Raw genomic sequence first — 20,422 nt, 5'->3', positions numbered from 1 at the left:
AGATAATATATGAAAGTTCACTCGGGCAAGGAATTTTGACACCACAGCGGGGTCAACTCTCAACAACTTCTACCCAGCTGAATATTTGTTTAATTTATTGCAACTAGTTTTCGCGATGAAGTTGCAAAAATATGGGCTAGTGCATTAACTATATGAATATGCATCACTTTAAATAAATATTCATGTAAGAAATCAAAGAAAAAAAATTATCAGCGCATTTTGGTGATGCATGTCTGAGTAGAAGTTGCTGAGAGTCGACCCCGCTGTGCTGTCAAAAATTTTCTGGCTCAGTGAACTCAATGTTCATCGGTGCACTCGTCTATCATCAGCGAGATCCCGCGAGAATCGGATTTTAATCGCACGAAATCTTTTATGCTGCATGGGCGCAAGCAGCTGCAGAGGCTAACATCTCCAAATGTCAAATGTTTGTTTTGTTTACGTGCGAAAATTATCAACATTTTTGCGTGAAATCGTGTTGCTGTAAAATTTTCTAAGATTTTATAATTGAATAGCAATGAGTGATGCCGAAGAATCGTCTAGGAAACGTGCTCAAAATGGAGACGAATCCGAGGAAGATGACGAATGGATCGGGCCCTTGCCCTCCGCAGCGGCACCACCAAAAAAGAGAAAAGGTAAGCGACTTTCCTGCATCTTAAACCTTTGCAACCATAACCGAGGGCAAACATTAGAGCACGCTCCTTCGTCCTACCAGATCATACAACGTCTAGCGGGAAGAGTGTCCTTATCAGCGGAGCATCACTCTGGAATCATCTGCCTTTGGCCCTGAAGCAGAAGCCTACACTAACAGCATTCAAGAGTGGTTTCCAATAATAATATTATGTTAGATTGTCGAAATTGATAGCTAATAGGTTCTAATTGATTTCCTTTACTAATTATTACTAATGTCAAATTGTCCGATTCACCTTTCCTTGACCTGAGCAAAAGTTGTAATAACTAACAGGCTGCCGTTTTCTAAATAAATAAATTACAAATTATAATCTTGTTACAACCATTCATCCAGTGCTGCAGTACGAAAAGCTCTACCTGGACAACCTGCCGAGCACGGAATGTTACGAGAAGTCGTTCATGCACCGGGACACTATCACCCATCTGGTGGTGACCAACAAGACCGATTTCATCGTGACTGTCAGTTCAGACGGGCACGTCAAGTTCTGGAAGAAGATGGAGCACGGCATCGAGTTCGTAAAGCACTTCCGGAGCCATCTGGCGCCGATCAACGCGCTGGCGGCCAACAGCGCCGGAACGTACCTGTGCACGGTGTCCGTGGACAAGAACGTGAAGGTGTTCGACGTGATCAACTTCGACATGATCAACATGATCAAGCTGGACTACGTGCCATACCGGGCGGAGTGGATTCACAACACCGGAGATGCCATCGCGTACTTGGCGGTGTAAGTTTTGGATTTTTGTTTTTTACTTATATTGAACTGCTTAAATGAATGGACGATTGAATAACCCTTTTACTTTCTCGTTTATAGATCGGACCAAGATTCGAACAAGATCAACATTTACGACGGTAAAGGCACTAACACACCATTGCATGTGCTCGATAAGCTGCATACCAAACCGGTGGTTCTGATTAAATACAATCCCGTGTACGAAATGACCATATCCATCGACAAGGCCGGAATACTGGAGTATTGGTTGGGAGCTCGTCAGGATTTCAAGTTCCCCTCCAAGCTTGTGAATTTCGAGTCGAAGCTGGACACCAGTGAGTTAATAGATAAATAATCCCAACAGGATTGTTCAACAAATTAATGTTTGCATTCGCCGTAGGTTTGTACGAGTTTGCCAAAAACAAAACGGTCGTCACCTCGTTGGCATTCACCCAGGACGGTAAGAAGTTTGCCACGGTATCCACCGACAGGAAGGTGAGAGTTTTCGGTCTGCTGTCCGGCAAGTTGCTGAGAGTTTACGATGAGAGCTTAGCTCGGTACAGCGAAAGTCAGCAGCTGTCCCAGGCGCTGTCGAACATGGAATTTGGACGAAGGTAACGTATCTCCCCCCGAATTTCAAACATTTCTGACAATTGTCTGTGCATTGACAAACTTACCTTTGCAGGATGGCCAACGAGCGGGATTTGGAAAAGTCCGATTCGTTCCATTTGATGAACATCACCTTCGACTACAGCGGTCATTTCATCATGTATCCAACGATGTTGGGTATCAAACTGGTCAACATCGAAACGAGCAAATGTGTGAAGATTATTGGCAAAAATGATAACTTGCGGCCGCTGAATTTGGCGTTGTTCCAGGTGTGTATCATCTAGCGATCCAGATGTGTATGAAATGGATGTAAACATGTTTATCTTTGTATATTTTTTCAGGGTCGCGTTAAGAATTCGAAGGCAGCAATAACGTTAGAGCATGAGGCTTCTGATAATCCTATCATGCAGTCGGCAGTGAATGATCCCACGCTTTTTTGCACTGCTTACAAGTAAGTTTGCCAATTGCCCAATTATCTTCTGTGTATGCTGTCCTCACTCGTATAACAGTCCCATATGAATAGCAAACCCAGCAACGGTGGGACTGTTATGCGAGTGGTTTCAGTATGGAATGGTAACCTGTTTTCTTCTGAAAATGCTGTAGAAAACGCAACTACCGTTGAAAAAATAGTGGTTTCCCCGCCTTTGGCAATAGAACCAGGCTTTGCCGCCTCCAAACCTCTAGAAAAACTCCCTCGTCCAGGCATCTCTGCATAGCAGACCTGAACATCCCGAGAGCCTCTGCAATAGCTAATTTTAAGACCAGGTTCGGAACTCCGTCCGGACCTGGGGCCTTATATACGCTAAGGGACTTTGCTATCCCCGCTAGTTCCACATCGGTGACTCTCTCCTCATCGCCAGCCCCAGTCCCGGTTGTTCTACGAAAGGAGGCCAAGGATTAGGCTTATGACGCGGAAAAAGCCCCTCGATGATCGCCTCCAACATCTCTGGAGATTGCTCTGTAGGAGCCATCACACCTCTCGTCTTGGCCATAACGATCCTGTAGGCGTCATAACGATCTCTTAGCCATAACGATCCTGTAGGCTTTTGCAGCGGCGAACATCACCCGCCGTTCGTTTCGCTATTCCTCTGATCGTGCTCGCTGCATCCGCCGCCTAGCCCGTAGGCAGGCGCGGCGCTGGTCCGCAATCGCGTCGGTCCACCAGTAGGCTTCCCATTTCTAGGGTGGACTCGCCTAGGCATGCATCACGCGCACGTGAGAGCACCGCTGTCAGCTCGTCGCTGTCTAAACCAAGTAAATAAGTTTTGCTCACGGCGGCGCCTCCCTAAATACCCATTCGTCGAAGTATGACATCTTCCACCTGCGAGGGCTTGGCCTAGTCGCCTCTTCTTCAAACCGCTGCCTGCTGTTGTTGTAGTCGATACTGTAGCGAACCGCCAGGTGGTCGCTGTGAGTGTAGCTATCATCTACTCTCCAGTTCGAACTACTTGTCAAGCCAGGACTACAAAAGGCCACGCCAATAAGGGGCTGTCCATAAACCACGTGGTCATTTTTTTGGGACTTTTCAACCCACCTACAGCACCCGGTACAGATCATGCAGATGAGTGGACTCGTGGAGCTTTGGCCTTATGACCTTCAGCGCCGCATCGCCTGTACAGTTTGCGCCTGTCAAGGCCTTTGCAATCCCACGACTTGTGTCCTGGTTTCAGACACCTGAAGCAAACCTCTGGTGGCTCGTGGAATGTCAGGTGACACACGCACCAACCCACCTTTACATTTCCTATCTTAACGGACTTTTTAAAGTCCGCCACAGGCAGCTGAACCAAAGCTGCTGGCCCCTTCCGTAGCCTAACGGCTGCGGCGGCCACATGCACATCGCACTGTTGCCGCAGTGCCGTGACGAGCTCTTCCGCTTCGGTGATCTCGTCAATGTCTTTGACCTTCAGAGTCGCCTCATGTGTACACAGCTAATCGCGTTCGGTATTTTTTACCGAAATCTCAACCGCTGAGTGTTCGGTAATGGATTTTCAACGAAATTCTGTAAAAAAACTAACAAATTTCGGTAAAATGTTACCGTTTATCTGTCAAACTCTAACGAACTTCGGTAAAAGTTGCTACCTTTACCGAATTTTTCCTGTAAAACAAACTTACCGAAGTCGGTGATTTTTTCTAACTGTGTAAGAGCCCTCACCTCCACACCCTCACCAAGGACCTCTTCTGCCAGCCTCTTGTAGGCGGCGCCCTTGTGTTCCTTCTCGCGCTTCAGCTCCAGGATCACCTCGCCCGTACGAGTGCGTCTAATTCTGCGTACGTCGGCTCCAAGACCCTCAAGCTTGACGTCGTTTCGCATCGTATTCAAGACGTCCGAGTACTTGGACTGTTCCGTCTTGATGACGAGCGCGTCGCCTTTCTCACGCTTGGCACGTACTCTTCTACGCCTTGGCTTGGCGTCCTGTACTTCTACCGGCGGATACGTCTTCTTCTTCTGCTTCTTCTTCCGCTCTACCTTTGTCCAAGGAAGGTCCTCCCCTTGGTTCGCCCTACTCTGTGGCTGCTGAGGGCCCACCAACGGTCGCAACCTCTTGTTCCCCTTGTTCCGGGACGTGCCAGCCTTTTCAGGACCACCCTTCCCAGCTTTCCGGGAACCCTGGCTGGGGTCCGACCTTCCGCGGTAGTTACCGACCTTCCGGCATTGTGGGCGCAGCCGGCAGCTCCATACCTGACGGCTGCCTCACATGCTTTTGCGATTGCATGCCGTAAGCAACAGCTTCCGCTACATTCTTAAGGCTACCAGCGAAAAGCGAAGGCGTCCGTCTGGGTAGACATTGGAGCCTTTGTCTCCGCGGGTTCTGCCGCTGTTACAGTTTCGGTGAATCTCACATGGCCTTGTTTGGTTGCTGTCATTGACTTTCGAAGTCTCATCAGGACCTGCTCAAAGTCCTCGTTAATGTTAGATTTCGAGCATGCTCAATGATGGAGTCAAACTGCTGCGTAGCCACCTCCATCGCACAGAACCTATCTCGGTTCTTGTTGATGGCCCTCATCAACCACGCTTCGTCCACTACCTCACCCGACAAACTAGCCGAGAAGGAGATCGCTGGCACTATCTGCGCAGCTCCCTAAAACTCCTTCAGCTCTCCTTAACGGAGTCCTAGCCAACCCGCTTCTTGCGAAGGGGTTAGCCTCGCCACTATCACTACCATGCTGATTATTGTTTTTATTTTGACTCATACATATTTATGAGTCAAAATATTCCTATACATACATACATACATTTATTTGTTCAACATCACATTTAAGACAAGACATGATCAACAATAGCACACCACAATACTCGGTTTGTGGCTGCCGCTCTCCATCCTCGGTCGCGCCCAATGCTCGCCAAGTCACGCTCCAGCTGGTCCGCCCAACGTGCTCTCTGCGCTCCACGCCTTCTTGTGCCAACCGGATCAGTAGCAAACACCAGCTTTTGAGGGTTGTTGTCCGGCATATTTGCAACATGCCCTGCTCTCCGTATCCATGCGGCTTTGGCCAACTTCTGCATGCTGGGTTCACCGTAAAGTGCAGCGAGCTAGTGGTTCATCCTTCTCCGCCACACACCGTTCTCCTGCACACCGCCGAAGATCGTCCTTAGCACGCGTCGCTCGAAAACTCCGAGTACTTGCAGGTCCTCCACGAGCATGGTCCATGTCACGTGTCCGTAGAGGACCACCGGTCTTATTGGCGTTTTGGTGTATTTGGTACGTGGGTGAATCCGCATTTTCTTCTGGAGCCCGTAGTAGGCCCAACTCCCGCTGATGATGCGCCTTCATATTTCACGACTCACGTTGTTGTCAGCCGTCAGTAAGGATCCGAGGACGAATTCTTCCACCACCTTGAAAGTATCCTCGTTTATCGTAACATTACTACCCAGACGGATCCGGTCTTGTTCGGTGCCGCCTACCAGCATGTACTTTGTTTTTGAGGCATTCACCGCCAGTCCGACCTCCGTTGCTTCGCATTTCAGGTGGGTGTACAGCTCTGCCACTGTTGCAAATGTTCTGGCGATAATGTCCATGTCGTCCACAAAGCACACAAATTGATCGGATATTGTGGTGGACCGGATATTACATGAGAGTCCGTCACCTTGTCGCAGTCCCCGACAAGGTTCGAATGAACTGGATAGTTCACCCAAAACCCTTACGCAGTTTTGCACACCACCCATCGTTGCTTTAATCAGTCTAGTCAGCTTTCCAGGAAAGCCGTTTTCGTCTATGATTCTCCATAGCTCTGTGCGGTCGATGTTGTCGTATGCCGCTTTAAAGTCGATGAACAGGTGATGCGTTGGGACCTGGTATTTACGGCATTTCTGGAGGATTTGCCGTACGGTGAAGATCTGGTCCGTTGTCGACCGGCCGTCGATGAAGCCGGCTTGACAATTTCCCACGAACTTATTCGTTTTAGGTGACATACGACGGAAGATGATCTGGGATAGCACTTTGTAGGCTGCATTCAAAACAGTGATCGCCCTGAAGTTCTCACATTCCAAATGGTCGCCTTTCTTGTGAATGGGGCAGATTATCCCTTCCTTCCACTCCTCCGATAGCTGTTCGGTTTCCCAGGTCCTGACTATCAGTCGATGCAGACAGGTGGCCAACTTTTCTGGGCCCATCTTGATGAGTTCAGCTGCGATACCGTCCTTACCAGCTGCTTTGTTGGTTTTGAGCTGGTGAATGGCATCCTTAACTGTGTGGCTTCGTGGTCGTGCGGCGAAGGTAACCAAGCCTTTAGTCGCTAAGGAGCGCGGGTTCGATTCCCGCCGCAGCTGTCAGGAAAAGTTTTCGGCTGTGCCATTGGGCGTTGCATGCTAGTCCGTTGTCTAGTACCGTGCTTCTTTCAAAGAGCAAATAGCTCACTGGAAGCATTAAACGTGTCCGTGTCTTAACTTCCCTGAGCGTGGGATTTGGTTCATTTCCGTCCTCCGCTGCACTACTGGCGTCGTCGTTTCCTCCGTTGCCGCGGTCTCCCGTGCCTACGTTCTCCAAGCCATTCAGGTGCTGATCCAAGTGCTGCTTCCACCTCACGATCACCTCACGTCCGTCTGTCAAGAGGCCTCCGTCTTTATCCCTGCATATTCCGCTCGCGGCTCGAATCCGTTGCGGGATGCATTGAGTTTCTTATAGAACTTCCGTGTTTCTTGGGAACGGCACAGCAGTTTCATTTCTTCGCACTCCGCCTCTTCCAGGTGGCGCTTTTTCTTCCGAAAGAGGCGGTTCAGCTATTTCCGCTTCTGTTTGTAACATTCCACGTTCTGTCGGGTCGTCAAGATCTTGGACTGCCTCCTTGCAATCGTCGCCGTATCTCTATCGCCATTGGTACTTGAGAGGAACGTGGGCTGTATTTGTTGATTATACCAAATCAAAGACATCGTGTACAATGTGTATTGCTTTATTCTTTGTTTTTAGAAAACAGCGACTCTACCTCTACAGTCGAAGGCTACCATCAGATCTCCAGGACGCAGACCGCGACGTGTTCAACGAGAAACCTTCCAAAGAGGACATCATTTCCGTTACCGAAGGACAAGGTAAGTCATGCTGGCCTTTATGAATTTTCGTATTCTAAAACATACATATTTGTCATTGCTTACACTACTTTAAGGAGAAGGTATTTGATTCGATTGCACCATTTGTAAAACCATTGAGTTTGAACTAACTGTTATCTCTTATCCTCCAACTAATCAGGTTCGCAGAAATTGTACGATCACGCGGTCATCCACACCACCATGGGGGACATCCACATGCGTCTGTTCGGCAAAGAGTGTCCCAAAACGGTGGAAAATTTCTGTGTGCACACCAAGAATGGCTACTACAATGGACACATTTTCCATCGGGTTATTAAGGGTTTCATGATTCAGACGGGCGATCCCACGGGAACTGGTACCGGTGGACAGTCCATCTGGGGTGGAGAGTTCAAGGATGAGTTCTGCTCTACGTTGAAGCACGATCGACCGTACACGGTCAGTATGGCCAACGCGGGTCCGAACACTAACGGAAGTCAGTTCTTCATCACGGTGTTGCCAACGGTGAGTTATGTGAAGCACAACTGCTGGAACCGAGTAATTGACTTTATTTGTATTTCCAAACAGCCCTGGTTGGACAACAAGCACACCGTGTTCGGTCGCGTTCACAAAGGGATGGAAGTGGTGCAGAACATCTGCAACAGCAAGACCAACCCAAAAACCGACAAACCCTACGACGAGATTCGGATAATATCGATCAATCTTTCGTAATGGCGGTAAGTGCAACAACTCATAACAAATTTTATTCTACTTAGTAGTAATGGTAGCGTCTAATGGTTAAGAATATTTAAGTAAGGAAATAAATTATTGTACTTGATTGTACGACGGTGGCTTCTGGTACAAGTCCGGTGATTTTATCACGTCATCGTATTTGGGAGGTGGCGGGGGAGCTTCATCTGAAAGAGAAATGATGTGAAGGATGGTTCGATAATCAGGTGGAAATTTATTGATCTTACAATTGGGTGGGGGTGGATCCGTTCCTTGTTGATTTCTGGCATTCTGTTGTGACTCGTATATAGTGAATATGTAGTACTGTTGATTACCTGGAAAGCGAGACCGTTTATTACATATTTGAATGTTACTGCATATTGTCAGTTTACTACGAATGTCCTGTGAAGTTCTGGTTTCATACTGCTGTTCCGTGCCTTGCATGCCAAAGTGGTATATTCGACGCTGTAATGAAAAAAAATGTTATAAAACACTATGGTTTGATTATTTTGCTATAGATATGATTCTAAAATTGTGGATACTAGATAACAAATTTCTTAAGTATTGTTTTCTTAAGAGACATGGCGTGTCCGTTCAGTAACACCATGTGGAAAGGGGGGGGGGGGGGGGGTGCAACTCAACTTGCTGTTAGTCGGCCCACCATTTTCTCTGTAGTTCAAGTACGATTCGGGAAACCATGGTAGTAACAGAATCTCACTTTTCCGCCCCCGTATACATTCTTTCAACAACGTTGTCCGGAGTAATATCTCTACCGCATATCTCCTGCATACTCGACCTTTGCTCCAGGAAGCGTGGGCATTCAAAGAGCACAAGCTCCGCGGTCTAGTCGCAGTCTGCGCATTCCGGAAAGGGACCCCCCCCCCAGCCAGCAGGTCTGAATCTGTGCAGATTCCACCTAAAGCACCCATGACCTGACAGAAATTGTGTTCACCTCACCGTGGGACCTGCTCGTCCAATTTTTCCAAACGTTATAATGAAGTTTTTTCTACGTTTTTCTACAGTTTGGTTGTCAATAGCATGAAAACGGTAGAATATTTTTTCTGGATATCCTAGGTCATCCAAAATGTTCTTGAGTTTAGATCCTAAAGTCTACGGGTGTAACGGTAACTCCTTTCATTATACAAAGCTACGATTTGTTATCTATCATGTTCAGGAAGTCTTCTGAAAGCACTGTTGTTTTTATCAATTAAGCTTTAGTTAGAACCCAAGCAGCACCCATATCACAAAGGAGAGTCGACAGCGCAGATTTTTGGTTGGACACGAGTCATTTCCAATATTGGAACTTAAGTTATTTCGGCTTTGGGTTAGAATAACTTGAAAATAACTCTTGTCCGACAAAAAAAAACCTGCGCTGTCAACACTCCTTTGCGACATGCGTGCTGCTTGGAAACAGTAAGGAAGCCCATAATATTACAGTTTGAAGTTCATTGTGAGAATAACTACTGTTACTACCTATCAAGAGCTAAACTTCAGGATAGTTTTGACGACCCGCAATGTCCCAATGATTCATGATAATAAGTAGTATAGCAGATATGGCTGTTTTTTACGAGTGTAAACCTGAAGTCCTGAACTCCAACGTAGTTTGGCTGACATGGAATATCCCTGTAGTTATTTCAGATTTGAAGAGCTTTGCGAATCCCAGCAGATTGTGCAATACTATTATTTATGGTGAAACCACATTAAGTTATTCTTGTAGATTTGAAGGACTTCATAATAGAACGACCCCGAATGTCCCAAAGATTTATAATAAGCTAGTTGACTTCAAATTGCTCCAGTAGCTGCGGTTAATTATACAACGTTACTCAGTATAACAGATTTGGCTACTCTTACGAGTGTAGACCTGAAGTTCTGAACAGCAAGGTAGTTTGGCTGAGCTGGAATATCTCTGTAGTGTCTATAAATGACATTGTAGATGTCACGAACTTCACGGATTCCAGTAAGTAATGCAGTGCTATTATTTGTGGCGAAAATACATAAAATTATTCTAATCTACAAAAGGACTTTAATATCCCTTTCGTGACGGAGCGCAAAAAATTGAAATCTCCATACAAATGGCTCAACTTTGGCTCTCCAGAACTTTTAGATTTCCCAACAAAACAACAATTATTTTACCTCATTTGAAAGAACTACTCTTTATCTTTCGGTTTCTTGCTGTGACTACCTAGACAAATCGGAAATGAAAATTATGTGACAGACAAGACTTTTTCATGTTTACGGTTTTTGTCCACTTTTTGTTTACCTTGTTGTGGTAAATCTCACAGGCAATGGCAATGGCTGAATCAACAGTATTAAGTCTATGGCTGAATTATTGAAACAGTTTACATCACATAAAATAAAGTCTGAACAGATGAAAAAAAATGCGGAACTACTACCGCTCAACAGCACAATTATACTGGTTCGTCAAAGGGATATAGGACAGTTTGGAACACCTAAAACATCCCTGAATATAAAACACCTTTTGACCTTGACGAAAGCTAACGTAACTCACATCCAAGTTCAGCTTTTAGAACAACTGGTACGTCAATTATTTCGTTTTTCCAAGTTTCATGGTGTTCAGGATGTTCTAGGTTATCAATGAAGTCCCAAATACAAATCTTCCCATTTTTCCCTAATAGAGGCCTCAATTTACAACAACTTTTCCAAAGACAGTATTCTATTTTATCGAATGGGTGAATTTATACAGCCGTTTCTATGTTGGGGTCATATATGACCCCTCCGGCTCCAAAAGGTTAAACACGCTCGGTATGAGCCTGTGTGTCCTTCTATTCTTGCTGGTGGATTCCCATTCCCTCTGTTACTTCAACATAGACGATGTTTTGGCGATCCATCTCGCGCCTCTTATGTCGCGTCGTTCGAAGCACTCTTCGTCCTCTGCCACAACTAGTGCTATGTCCGCTAGCACACATACCGCGTCGTTTGAGACCGTGCGGTATACGCTGACCACCTGAAGGCACATCCGCCTGTGAGTACTCTCGAGTCGCTTCACGTTTCGATTCATCACTAGCGCATTCGATCATGCAGCGGCGTCATATCGTAGTATGAAGACCACTACTGCCGCAAGTAGCAGTGCAGTTTCAGCTGCTTGATGGCGTGTGTCCTGAAAGGTTGCGCGACGTCGCTATTGCGATGAGCTCGGCATTCGTCACCGGGGCAACTTCGCTTTGGCGGTTTGGCCATAGGGGACGGGGGTCCAGGTCCAGGTTTTGTATCGCAGCGTGGGAACAGTGTTTCCATAATCTTCTGCAGCACCCCGGGGGAGCGTTCTGGGGGTGCAAACGCGCCCTTCGTTTTGGCCATGACTACTCTGTAGGCATCATCCCGTCGTGTTTTCGAAGCACGTCCGCTTACGCGCCTTAATCTCTTTGTTGAGTGCCAGTTTAGCCGCCCTGTAGGCCTTACTTCTCTTCATTCTACCCTCATCGGTGCGAGCTCTTTGCATCCTCCTTCTAGCTCTTAGGCAGGATGCGCGGAGTTCTGCGATTTCTGGACACCATCAGTATCCCGGTTCGTGTCCATTTCTGGGTAGGTATCGCTTTGACATTGCGGCGTCACATGCACGGCTTAGGGCTCCCTCCATAAGCAATGGCTCCACAAATGCCGGCTTATCGAAGTGCGAGGTCAGCCTTCCCCGATGACGATCGATGACCTTCGGCTGTGGCCGTCTTCTTTCGTGTTCCACCCTGTATCGAACCGCCAGATGGTCACTGTGCGTGTATTCATCGTTTATCCTCAAGTCCGAGTTCGGGTTTAGACCCGGGCTCCAGAAGGTCACATCAATGATGGACTTTGCTATGTTCCTACTGTAGGTTTTTCTGTCGCCTACGTTCGTGACATCCACGTTCAGTCTAGCCATAGCTTCGAGTAGAGCTAAGCCTCTCGCGTTAGTCGAGCGGCTACCTCACTAAATCGTACAGACGTTGAAGTCTCCACCGATAGCCACGGGACTCAATCTCACTAGTGCGCTTGATAGCGAATCCAGCATAGAAGAGAAACGGTTTTATCGGCCACCTGGGGGGGGGGGGGGGGGGGGACATTTAGGCCCGCCCGTTGTGTGACCCTTGTTCGTCGTGCAAATCAGGCATTTTGGTGCCGAGTTGCACTCCCTGGCGATGTGCTCTTCTACTCCGCACTTCCTGCAGAGTTTACTCTTGTCGGAGTCTTTAAACCTATGATTTGTGTACTTGGTCGAAGCACTTCAAGCACGCCTCTGCCGGCTCGTAGATGCTGAACGGGTACACTGACCAGCCTACTCTGATCTTGCCGACTGCAGTCTCTTTGTTCAAAATTACCTACAGGGAACTAGGTGATCCGCTTGCCGGACCCTTTTACAAGCGGATCGACGCAGGCATCGATGTGTGGTGCATCTACCTCGCACTGCTGGTTAAGTGCGGCTGCGTCGGTGATCTCGTTCAGATTTTTACACTGGAGATTCGCTTCCGCCGTTAAAGCTCTGCACCTGCACTTTTTCGCCCGATATCTCCTGAGCTAATGCCTTGTAGGGTACCTTTCTTGGCCGCCTGCTTCTTCAGCACTCGCATCGTCTCTCCAGTCCTGGTACGCCCGATTCCGGATAGTATAATTGCCTCTAAACGTTCGCACAATACATCATGTCCAACACACCTTCTGCAAAGCTATGATTCCGAACCCGCGATTCTTGAGTATACCGGCTTCCAATAATGTGAATAAAATGCAAAGCGGAAATCAAGAACCCACTTCGATACCTTGTTGTGATGAATATAGCGTAGCTTCACTGCAGCGCCGAGCATACATCAGAGCACTTTCTTTGTCGGACTTTGGCGATGTTCCTCCAATGCCCAAACTGTGTAGGGTTTTCAGATCTTCTTCAACCGAACAAATCGCCGACCTTTATACTGGATTATATGTACATGCACTAGATATAACATGTAAATCATGTATCAGTAAACTTTTTTTTTAGTTTTTCGCCAATAATTATCCAAGAATTAATTGTTGATACGTGATAACACAGGAAATCAAGCTATCCTGTTCGGAGATTTAAAACGGAATAAAAGATGTATTTTTCGCTCTGCCTGTCAAATAGCATAATCCAAGGCTAACTTGATCTTGCACAGCATAATGTATCGCCCAACACTCCTCCTCAAGATAAAGTTAGTTACCTCTAATCTTTATCCTGAAATACCTAACAGTTCCCATATCAATAAACGCTACATATTCAAACGGTACAAAGTCCAATCTTTTGTGCAACAACTACAACCTTACCATCCTTCGAAATCATATCCTTGACTAGTGATTACTTCGACAGAAACAAATTTGTGGAAAGTCCGGGTACAATCACAACGTTGTTCAGCTTAACATCAACTGATCGTTCACCGGGACCAATAGTGGGTAGAATCACTCCTTCTACAGCAGTAGAATGCAACACATCCCCATTTGCCAGAATCACTCGTTGCTTCTTCGTTTTGCGAGGCCAATCCGAATTGTTCGTGTTTCCTGTCATATGGGTTGATGCGGCAGAATCAAGGTTACCAATGAGTATCAGTCTTCTCCTGAAGTGCAGCAAAGCCAAGAGCAAAGCAGATATGATGATCCGAATGAACATCACTTTGAGCTGACCGTGCCGTTTTGCCACGTTGCCTGCAGTAGTGCTTTTCGAAGTCTTCTCGCGCATAATTTCCAGCTTGTCACAGTCACGAATCAAATGTTCTGGGCTTTCACATGCGTAACACAACCGCTTGTTCTCGATTTCCGAAGTGCTTTCACCATCATCGCTTTGGAATCTTCAAATTTGCCCCCTTGAGTACGTCGATCATATTCTTCCAGTAACTTCAACTTGACAAAATTCATCGTGAAAACTTTCATTCCTCCCTGTATCGCAGCAACCGTGTTTTCATATCCTCATCCATGCGACACCCCGCGTTCTCTATCTTCTCGAAGAGCTGTTCTAACTCCATCAGATGTTGACGCAAATCACCTACCTAGGAAAGTTCTGTTTTCGACAATTTCTTGATCAGAGCAACTTTGCCCATCGATGAATTCTTGATGTAATAGGTCCGTAGCCTACTACAAGCATCCTTAGCAGTTACCGCGTTCAAAACTCTAGCACTATTTTCGAGCAACTCTGGGCACCATAACCTGTTGATACGTGATAGCACAGATAATCTATGATCAAACTATCTTGTTCGGAGACTCAAAACGGAATAAATGTATTTTTCGCTCTGGCCGTCAAATAGTATAATCCAACCAATCCAAGGCTAACTTGATCTTGCACAACATAATGTATCGTTCAACATTAATCACTACCTCAGCACTACCCCTAGAAGGCCTGCCTCTGTCTGAAGGCCTGAAGTTATGTACTTCGTATCGGTCGTTATAGGACACTGCATTGTTTTGATTTTGTATGCAGTGCCCTATTGATTGCTGGTTTTTAGGCCTTTCTTCGCTGTCTTCTTCTTCAGAGAAACAAAAAACTCCTCCACTGCTATTTGATCGATGCCGACGAGATCGAAAGCATCGGTCGCATGTGCGACCGTGCGATGGTAGTGCCAATCCTCTGCACATCAGACATCCTAATTGCTTCTTCAAGTGCAATGTTGTACAGTAATTTTGGAGTGCATTACTGTGCAGCACTACGATGTCAAAACAGTTGCCTTTGTTAGACCGGCGAGAATGCGGATGCTTCTGATGAAGTTAACAGATATGTAGTTCCACGTACCGAATAGCCAATTGCTAGTCCTTATCGTTGTCATTGATTTTGGTTAGTATTCTTATCTTGTTGCCTTTTTGCAGGACCAGGGGCCTGTAGCATAATGAAAATTTTACTAATAATATTAGTCTTGTAGCTTGTAACTTATAATTTTCTGTTGCATAAAAATACTACAAGTACAAGTTACAAGTCCAATACTACAAGTCGGATGGACTAATATTATTAGTAGAATTTACAAGTGTATGTTGCATAAACAAACTACAAGTATAAAATATTAGCTATGACTTGTACTTTCGATTACAAGTCTCAAAGGTCTTGTAAAATAATTTACAAGTTAGATTTAAAGTATTGCAGAAGTCATATTTAGTTTTGAATATATCGATTTACCATTTTGATGAACTCAAAAGATATTATTTATCTAACATGTCAACCTTAATTCCAGTTTTCGACGATTAAATTTGGCAGTATGTATTCTAAACTTATTGAAGAGAAAACTGCGTTGATGTACACTTTGTATCCAGAATATAATTTCTGCTGAGTCTCTCAAGTTCTCCAAAGTTTCTACAATACCCATCTTTGATTGGAGATTCTTGGTAAAGTTATGGTTATTATGGTCACTGCATAAGCACAGGTAAAGTTGCAGATGCGAAATAAATTTGAATCAATTGCTTGTATTGCGCATCATTAAGCTAATCAAGAGCTACAATATACATACACTAACTCGCATCGAGTTGCGACATATAAAAGTAGGTAAAAGCTCAATTTTTGCATCCCAGATCACTTGAGATTTTAACAAGAAGCATAATGCATGTTGCTAAATCTTTAAATATTGTTTTTCAACCAGTACTATTAAATCTTTGGGACATTTTACTAAAAATCTAGGTACTTGCAGTGCCATACTTTGTAAAAAAATATTTCGTCATAGCGGCCGAAAATTATCCACACAGCATATGCTTTTCTTCATCTATCGTATAAAGAATGCAAAACTTCGGAATAAATGAAGTTGTTTCCGGATGTTACGCGGAAAATGCAGAATATAAACAAACATCAACTGCCATTTCAAATTAATAGTGACCTGTCGGATGAATTTTGACAGGTAAATGAACCAAAATAACTTGTATTTTCATGTTCACTAATATTACAAGTGCTAATAATATTAGTGGAAAATTGAGCCTTTATGCAACACAAATTATTAGCACTTGTAATATTAGTACTTGTAACTTGTAACTTGTAGCTAATATTATTAGCCCGATTATGCTACAGGGCCCAGATCACAACTCATCAACATAGAGAACTGGCCTTACCATCTCGGAAGCTAGGGTTCGACTTTTCTTGAAATACAGTGTTGAATATAGCTGTTCAATCGCCGAGGATCATTAAAAAGGAAGACCATAGAGCAGTTAGCCGACAAGTATAGATTATAATATAGAGTCAATTGGAATGTAATGCCCAACAGGATTAGGCGAATCGATGAAGCGTTGTGAGCTGATATCAAGGCTGATATAGACATTAGGATTAAATGTGGTTCGCCACACCTGTAGCCATGGTAGTCATAATTCATTACACCAACACTGTTCCTTACCAATTTAAAAAATGGTAAAACAAACTTGCATTTTTTATTTAATTAGATACATCTGACTTACCAATATGAGGAAAAACAGTCCTATCACTAGAATTAACCATAGCACATGGAAAACCCACCACATTTAGCACTATTTTTTCGGATTCAGCTCAGTAAAAAAACGGAAGCACCAAATAAAATGTGTTTGTTTTCCACTGTTTAGTCACTATGTAACTAAATTCGTGTTCCAATCAAACTTGCGATCTGCGTTCCAAAACTTTACGTGTGCGCGTATTGATTTATAGTTATGTTGCTTATCAGATCTTTTATCACATTGATACTAAACACCAAGTTCTATTTATTCGCCGTTCATTGGCTCCACCTTTACGCGTGATTTCTCCTCTGTCTATTTCGAAGTTTGCCAATTAATTACGTTCGCGTTACTATTTTGAAACAATCAGCCACTTCGAATGACGGCCTGGTGAAACTGTTGGTGGGTTTATTTCACTTTGTCCCTGATAGCCGGAGAGACGCTTGTAAATTGTGTCTACGACGATGGCTTTCGCGACAGTCTCCAGTCACATCATCGATATGATAAGCGAGTTTGATAGGTTTTAGCAATGGCTTCAATTATTGTTTCGGGATTTTATCGTACCCTGCTGGTTGCTGATTGCGCATTTCAACTCTCGCTCGTGGTCGATGATAACGGTTTCACGGCTGCCGAGGAAATGTCGCCCAATAGGATGCAATATTTTTGTATTTTCCTTCTTTTCCGCGACGTTACATCTCAACTTGAGAGATACAGCCCAACTCAACTGTAGTTGTAAACACTCTCATAGTTATTTCTCAAAGTTTTTTTTTACATTTTTTAAATGATTTTAGACGGACTAGAGGAGTCATAATCATTGAGATCATTTTCAATTATCTTGGGTTTATTGTGTAGCTTTGTTTTTAGTCTAGTCCAAGGTCTAGTATAGACTGGTCTAGTCTACACATACACAGCCATTCATTGAAAGAATCCTGAAAAATGATAGAATCGACTATTTCTATCATTTTTCCTTGTCATTATCAATACTTGCAGTACATCGTAAAAATGTATTACAAGTACTAAAGCGGCCAGCCCTACTGTGCAGCATTGATTTTACAGAAAAAAACCAATGATCAGGGAGATCTCATACCACCCGATCCGTAAACGTGTATTAAATGAAACATAAACAGATGAATACGTTGGGAGTGACTTTGATAAGAAAATTATTGTCACTCACGCAGAAAAAAGCATGGTAAAATCAAAAATATTTCAGGTAAACTCAAACAAATTGTCAATTTGTTCTGGCAACAAAAATAAAACTGTTTGGAGCAAATCGAACGTCACATTTGAAGCAAATTCAATCCATTTTTGAAACAAACATGCATCTTCTGACAGGTTATGTTAGAAACAAATGTATTTTTTTTTTGTTTTTTTTTGTGGCAGGTCGGCCCTACGGAAATATTTGTTTTCCAATTAAATTTACAAAGTCATTTCCTTCTCTAGGAAAACCCACTTCCCGCGTGGCACTTTCAATGCCAGCATCATGTAGATAACATACGCTCTCGAAATCAATGGGATTTCGTGGAAACTTTTGGTGAAACTTGATTTTTTTTGCAAGAGGAAATCTTGTTTGGTGCTGCAGCTGGAACTTGAGAGTTTTGTTTATGTTCTCGAAGGCGGAACGGGGGGCTCTTCAATGGGTATTGCAGAAATCAATATGTAATTGAATTAGTTTTAAAAATTAATATTTTAGTTTTAAAAATTTTACCAGTTTACCGAATAAACATGAATATGTTTGTTTCAAATGAACGAAATGTGTCTCCGTGCTCCATTGCTCCAGGGCTCCAGGGAGGAATCACCGTGCCCACCACTCCGAATTTATATCGACGGTGATGAAATCGAGGCTGTTGAAGAATTCGTGTAATTGGGCTCACTGGGGACCGCCAACAACGACCCCAGCAGAGAAATTCAGAGACGCATTGTGGCAGGAAATCATGCTTTCTTTGGACTCCGTAGAACCCTACGTTCGAATAAAGTTCGCCGTAACACGAAGTTAACTATCTACAAAACGCTGATTAGACCGACCGGTGGTTCTCTATGGGCACGAAACATGGACCCTATGTGCAGAGGACCAACGTGCCCTTGGTGTTTTCGAACGGAAGGTGTTGCGTACCATCTACGGCGGAGTGCAGATGGAAGACGGGACTTGGAGAAGGCGAATGAACCACGAGCTGTATCAGCTGCTGAGAGAACCAATCATCGTCCATACCGCGAAAATTGGGAGGCTACGGTGGGCGGGTCACGTCATCAGGATGTCGAATAGCAACCCGACTAAAATGGTTCTCGAGAGTCATCCGACCGGTACAAGAAGAAGTGGAGCGCAGCGAGCTAGGTGGGTCGACCAAGTGGAGGACGATCTGCGGACCCTACGCAGAGTGCGGAACTGGAGACAAACAGCCATGGACCGAGTGGAATGGAGGCGGCTACTATGTACAGCAGAGGCCACCCCGGCCTTAGCCTGATCGGTAAGGTAAGTAAGCCAGGCCCGGAAGCCTAGATTTTAAGCACCAGTACTGTAGGTTATTGCAGAACGTAGCGCCGGTAGGGTGTACGGTTTGGGTCTAAAATGACTCTAGTACCAAAGGAGGGTTAAGAATGATATCTAGATCACAATTCTATAATATTACCTGTTTCCAAAGTATTTGTTAATGTAACAACTCGCTGTTTTTATCAGGAATGACATAAATTTCGAAGTAACGGATACCCGAGCAGAAGAGAATAGCAACAGTATAATAAAATATGTTATTTTGGAAAAATAACTGAGTAATGGAAAGAGTTATTGTCATGTAATTTACATAACATATCATGTTATAAACTTGTCTGTCATAAGCGGCAAAATAACAAAAATGATAACAAAACAATGTTCCTGGAAGACCCGTTCAATAACACGTTTTGTTAGTTTCAATAACAACTCAATAATAGCGAATTTGTCAATAACAAATTTTGCTATGAATAAGTTATTGATAACAATCTGAAAACAAAATTTGCTTTGTATCTACTGTGGTGGTAGAGTTCCTATCCTCCAAAGTCCCATACCTACTAGGTCCCATATGAATTCAATGGGATACGCAACAATTGGAGCTTAAGTTGAATTTTTAATCCATAAAAGGAACAGCGTGTCTACTGTTGCCACAAGCGATTTATTATCAAAAACAGATTGAAATAATAGTTTTCATATATTTTTCAAACAAATTAGGATGAAAAACTACCGACTAACTTTTTAAAAGCCCTTATTAGGTGGTACGATCATTGTTTATTACATTTATATACATTATTACCTCACTGATAGCCACATTAACTCAAGTGAATCTAAGTGGCTTCAATGCAGTGAAATCAATAAAAATAAAATGTCCTAAAATAGTCAATGGAGTTCTTCTTCTTGATGACTTTCACTGGATGACTGGAATTTTACAAGCTGATCCAAAACGTTTCATAAAATGGCTATCACTCTATTACACTTTCTATACTCGTACCTAACTAAAACTGGGACAAAAAAAAAACAAATATATTAATCAAAGTGCTCACAAACCAAAATGCTTATAAGTTGGCTCTGTCACAGTTAGAATTTAATATCAGAAAGAAGAACAAGAGGAACTGATGAGAGAATACTATTTCCTCACGGAATGCTGTGAACAACATAAATATCGAATGGTGTTGTTTTGATTACAAAGCTTGTATGTTGTGCTATGTATGATCAAATATTTGTACAGTCACAATAACACAATAACAACTGAACTAGTGCTACAACAAAGTATGTTATTGAAATGTAATTTAAAGAAAATATACCTATAGCACGATCATAACAAAATAAGATTATACAACAGAACATGTTATGGAA

General features: G+C 44.0%; 2 protein-coding genes across 3 annotated transcripts; one reads left to right on the top strand and one right to left on the bottom strand.

Moving 5' to 3' along the window:
* The first annotated feature begins 424 nt into the window (after nucleotides 1-424).
* On the top strand, nucleotides 425-8,346 carry LOC109427875 (peptidylprolyl isomerase domain and WD repeat-containing protein 1). The gene is made up of 9 exons (XM_062851527.1): nucleotides 425-632; nucleotides 1,022-1,412; nucleotides 1,500-1,732; nucleotides 1,798-2,011; nucleotides 2,083-2,275; nucleotides 2,348-2,457; nucleotides 7,412-7,530; nucleotides 7,688-8,028; nucleotides 8,092-8,346. Exons 1-9 carry the CDS (start codon nucleotides 515-517, stop codon nucleotides 8,233-8,235), a joined length of 1,863 nt encoding a protein of 620 aa, XP_062707511.1. The 5' UTR covers nucleotides 425-514; the 3' UTR covers nucleotides 8,236-8,346.
* Nucleotides 8,236-17,198, bottom strand: LOC109427872 (uncharacterized). 2 transcript variants are annotated; one of them, XM_019703457.3, is made up of 4 exons: nucleotides 16,579-17,198; nucleotides 8,628-8,697; nucleotides 8,481-8,567; nucleotides 8,236-8,420 (listed from the first exon to the last, which is right to left on the bottom strand). In XM_019703457.3, the coding sequence occupies exons 1-4, from the start codon at nucleotides 16,639-16,641 to the stop codon at nucleotides 8,329-8,331; spliced, it is 312 nt and encodes a 103-aa protein (XP_019559002.2). In that variant the 5' UTR covers nucleotides 16,642-17,198; the 3' UTR covers nucleotides 8,236-8,328. The 2 variants fall into 2 exon arrangements, with proteins under 2 accessions (XP_019559002.2, XP_019559001.2); XM_019703456.3 differs by having other exon boundaries at nucleotides 8,625-8,697; nucleotides 16,579-17,196.
* Between the last annotated feature and the right edge of the window lie 3,224 nt (nucleotides 17,199-20,422).

Source organism: Aedes albopictus, chromosome 2 (assembly GCF_035046485.1).
Source record: "Aedes albopictus strain Foshan chromosome 2, AalbF5, whole genome shotgun sequence".
NCBI lineage: Eukaryota > Metazoa > Arthropoda > Insecta > Diptera > Culicidae > Aedes > Aedes albopictus.
The sequence above is the reverse complement of the archived record's forward strand: the minus strand, read 5'-3'. Positions and strand labels throughout refer to the sequence as shown.